The 4774-nt window shown below is 44.1% G+C and overlaps 1 protein-coding gene across 3 annotated transcripts in view; it reads left to right on the forward strand.

Annotated features, from left to right (window-relative positions):
* Positions 1–4774, forward strand: part of ATRN (attractin) — a 140907-nt gene that overhangs the window by 52443 nt on the left and 83690 nt on the right. For all 3 annotated transcript variants that reach the window (XM_035895064.1, XM_035895066.1, XM_035895065.1), the window contains exons 15-16: positions 733–914; positions 3168–3384. In XM_035895064.1, the coding sequence (XP_035750957.1) occupies positions 733–914; positions 3168–3384 (399 nt within the window). The remainder of the gene's footprint in view (positions 1–732; positions 915–3167; positions 3385–4774) is intronic.

Consider the following 4774-nt stretch of genomic DNA (forward strand, 5'->3'; position numbering starts at 1 on the left):
CCCCCGCCTGGCCACCCCCCTCCTGATACAAGCCAGGATGCCGCTGGCCCTCTTGGCCACCTGGGCACCCTGCTGCCTCCTATCCAGCCCCCTCTCCACCAACCCCCCCAGGGCCTTTTCCGCCGGGCAGCTTTCCAGCCCCTCTGCCCCACACCTGGAGCGCTGCGTGGGGTTGTGGTGACCCCAGGGCAGGACCCGGCCCTTGGCCTTGTTGAGCCTCACCCAACTGGGCTGGGCCCATGGCTCCAGCCTGGCCAGGTCCCTCTGCAGAGCCCTCCCTCCCCCCCAGCAGATCCACACTCCCACCCAGCTCAGTGTCATCTGTAAACAGGGATTAATCCTGGAAATTTGGTGCTGTGGACAGGATTAACACAACAACCCTTTTCTGTTGAAATTTATCCTGACAGCTGTGGTTGGGTAAGTGGCTTTAAGCCATCAGCAAGATACTCATTTGCTTTCCTTTGCTCTTTCTTCTACAATGATTTTAATATCTGACGTTATAAGAAGTGCTTTGACAGCTATTAGATGGTAGCATCACACTTCAGCTCCCCTAAACAGCTTTCCTTCTCCTCCAGTAGCATTATACACAGGTACTTCTGAGTGTGCCAGTAAGTCATGCTGGTTTGGGATGGGGCTGTAAGTTTTACTGTGGTGGAAGAGCTCTCCCACTGCTTTGAATATTGTGAAGGGCATTTGCATCTCTGGTTTTACTTTCTTTCCCCCCGGCTCCAGAAAATATCTGTGGAACAAACTGGCATTTAGTTGGCAACTCCTGCTTGAAAATTACAAACGCGAAGGAGAACTATGATCATGCCAAACTGTCCTGCAGATCCAATGGTGCTTTGCTGGCTTCTCTCACCACCCAGAAAAAGGTAGAATTTGTTCTAAAGGAGCTGCAGAAGATGCAGTCCTCGGTGAGTGCTTCTCTTTTATGTCCCCTGAGTAATTAAGCTCTGACTGTGGAAAAGTCCTTGCTGTGGTATTGTATGCTCTGTTCAGAATAGACATGCCTCTTAACTGAAAAGGACTGATTTTCCTTTTGAAATTCAACATACCCTATGGGTGCTTTTGAACTGAAATTGTAGAGAATGTAAATGGGAAAGATAAATATAAACATACACAGTGCCTCAAAGGTATCGCTTTCTATAATGAAATCACACGCGCATTTCTCTTGTGGGATACATGGCTGCAGCAGGAGTCCTCTCGTGACTTGTACATGGTGTTTTATAAATAAAGGTCCCTTTGGGGCACCGGAGGTGTTTAATGTAGAGCATTTTCAAGTTATTTATTCTGCTTAGAAAAGTGGCTGTTTCAAATGTCGGCTTCTTACTCCGTAGAGCTGCTTGGCTTATTTGGAGTTACTTACATTTGATTTAGTGGCAGGTGCTTTTCAGTTGGAGATGGTGAGAAGCGAATTGGAATCTGTCCCTCTTCATGCATCAATAGAAGAAATATTTTTTTTTTTTATTTTTTTTTTTTCCCCCCAGTCCCTGGCAGAAGCGTGGAGGTATTCAGAGCAGGTTGTGTAGGTGGTGCTAAAGCCCTAGCAAAGAAGGATGCTGTGCAGCTTTGCTGCAATCCTGGTTTAGGCTGCGGAGCTGCTGTGGCTCGATGGCACATCAGAGTAACTCCTCTTGGGTCCCAGGGGCCGCCGTGGGCAGGGCTGGCAATCGGGAAGAGTTTTATATAGGAGAAATGAGACTGGAGGCAGTAGGGTTGCTACTTCTCAGAAGAGAATGTACTATACAATACTAAAGAGAAATATTCCCCCGTCGAAACGAGAACATTCCCTGCTTTGATTCCCTTTGTAATTTTAAAGTGGCATTTCAACAATTACAGGTTTTTAGAGGGGATTCCATTTAGCCAGGAAAAGGTAAGGTGCGATTCAGACGAGATTGTTTGTTAAATCTTCTGTAAAGAGAGGAAGCCAAGCCTGGGATATTGTGAAAGTAAATGGTTTGAACAGCTCCAGGTGTTTCTGGATATCCCAGTGGGTAAGTGTAGTGTAAATTCCTAAAGACACGTGGCAACCCTTCCCTAAGAGTGTTTGAAATCTTACACTGGGGAGAAAAAAATTGTTAATTTACGGTTTGGGGTTTTTTTTTTCATCTACAGTATCATTTAAAAAACGAGCCTTAGACATCTAAAGAGCCTATTAGCCCTTTTTAGGTAATACCAGTATTGGGTGCTTGTAACGTGGGAAAATACCTTTGCCTTTAAAAAGCCAGCCTGTATCTGGCACTTGAATTTTTGCCGCTCAGCGGCAGGCTGCTGCTGAGGCTGTACTTTGCAGTTACTCCTTTTTTAAGCAAGCTGCCTTTAGATTTCTGCAGTAATAAGAAAATGTGTTGGTGTTGGCACACAGTGCTGTGCCAGCCCTGTTGCTGTTCGAAGAGTGCGTAAAATCAGTTTGAAGCAGGTGATGGTTATATGTGGCGGTAAGGGAAGACGTATAGTCTAAAGCTTTCCGAGGACAGCTGTGCCACCAGAATGCTTTGGAGAAAAGTGTTTAATGGTAAAATAACGTATTGTACCAGTACAGTTAAAGTGCCTCTCCCCAGAATAAAAGCATGCCAAAAAATAAATCGCCAGTAGAAACAGTCGTGTTATGTGTTCTTCGTATTGTGAATTTTACTCCAAGCAACACTAATTTAGATCTGACCAGCCCTGTCTCTCCCCGCCTCTGTATATACACACTCTTAAATAACAGAGGTCTTCCAGGCAGACTGTGGAGGAGGTAGATTGTATCATTTAAATTATATAGGGGACTGCAAATTTTCTTCCTCGTGTCAAACTGTAACTCTGGAATTTTTTTTTTTTTCCCTGTGCCAGCCATTTATAGGAGTCGCAAACGTATAAAGAGCAACTCGCAGTTCATTTCGTAGTCAGCCAGGGTGAATGTCTGACTTGTTCTCCTCCTGATCCAGATAACTGGAAATGCAGTTGGGAAAAAAAAAAAAAAAAAATTGGTGTTTCCTGAAGGTTTTCTCTATCTCTGTGGCATTTAATTCTGATAGCACTGAGAAACAAATATTTCCCTTATTACATTTTTGCAGCAGCTAACCTGGCAAAGTTGTTATGAGCATGATAGGGTGATGTGCATTTTCTTTTAATACCCAAGGTAATAAAACCGGGTATTGACTCTACCATTTGCCTTGTTTTTCTAGCTGAAAACTTTGACTCCATGGGTTGGCCTGAGGAAAATCAACGTGTCTTATTGGTGCTGGGAAGACATGTCTCCCTTCACCAACACCCTGCTCCAGTGGCTCCCCGATGAGCCAAGCGACGCCGGATTTTGTGGTTATTTAGCCGAGCCTTTCCTGCAGGGACTGAAGGCAGCGACGTGCATCAACGAAGTCAACGGCAGCGTCTGCGAAAGGCCAGGTAACGATATCGAACTTGTGTGTCTCGTGGTGCGAGTAGGGTGACTAACAAGTATTTATATTCCCTAGAGAGCCAAGAGGATCCCATTCGTTGCGTTTCAAAGTAGCTGCATCATGACTTGCCAAAGAAAAATGGTTCTGAGGAAGTGTCATGTGTAGGCACTTCATACAAGAACTGGAGATTTTAAAAATAGCTTTTCCTTTACGCTGTTAACTGTAAAATGCTTGAAGTACGTTATAGTTTAATTACTTTTCTCTAAATTGCATACCTGAATGTGACATTTAGGTTAATTATGGTATGGAGTAATTTTAAAAAAATAAAAAAATTAAAGCTACTTTCCGATTGAACCCCCCTTTCTCCCCTCCCCTGCTCCGTAGCCAGAGGAGGATTTTATCAAAGTTTGAAATTAATTGGGCAAGGCACTTTAGAGATAGGAGAACTTTGAAAAAGAAGCTACTTGCTCTTGGGAAAACTCTTCGGGCTTTGTTGGAACTGCATATCTTTTAGAATGGCTTGGTCTGTTAACTCTCCATTATAGCTGATTATTCCTGAATACCAGTTAGTGTCTCTTTAAGTTTTAACAAAGCTGGTTGATTACATACAATTTCTAAGCAAGCTACACCACTTTAAATCATTCTTTGTGAAAGTGCAGGGTAGCGATGCGGAATGTAGAACCTGAACTCAAAATTTTGTGTATTTAAGTTGCAACACTTTGAGTTGGCTTAAGCCGTAACTTGTTTTCTATGGTCTGAGAACAGTCACTTGAAGCAGATAAGAAAGCACCGGCTCACACCAGAAACTCCTGAGTTATTCTCATTTTATGTGTGGAACTGATCAAATAACTTAAAGCGTGTCCCAGTGCGCTCACGTAAAACGTGGGGTTTCTTCCCAACGCTTTGGTTGGGAGAATGTCTAAGGAACACACCAACAGACCTGCAGAGAGATAAAGACCACATTCATAACACTATTTAAATTGTTTTTAAGGTGGATACCTTAAAAAGGTGGATACCTTAAAAAGGTGGATACCTTAAAAAGGTGGATACCTTAAAAAGGTGGATACCTTAAAAAGCATTAACACCCATGAAGGATACATAATAAAGGAAATGATTTTACAATTCTTACTGCATTTCTCGTACTCACCGTGGTGTAAGGTATCTCCAGCTCCATCCAGCTTAGGGACAGGGTTTAGTGGTGAGATGGCAGGGTTAGGGTAGTGGTTGCACTTGACGATCTTAAAGGTCTTTTCCAACCTAAATGATTCTATGATTCTATAGGAATAGTGTGGCCAGCAGGAGCAGGGCAGGGACCGTGCCCTTGTGCTGGGCACTGGGGGGGCCGCCCCTCGAATGCTGGGGTCAGGGTTGGGGCCCCACCTCCCCGAACGACCTGG

This window comes from Egretta garzetta, unplaced genomic scaffold, assembly GCF_000687185.1.
Source record: "Egretta garzetta isolate BGI_Z169 unplaced genomic scaffold, ASM68718v1 scaffold265, whole genome shotgun sequence".
Lineage (NCBI taxonomy): Eukaryota > Metazoa > Chordata > Aves > Pelecaniformes > Ardeidae > Egretta > Egretta garzetta.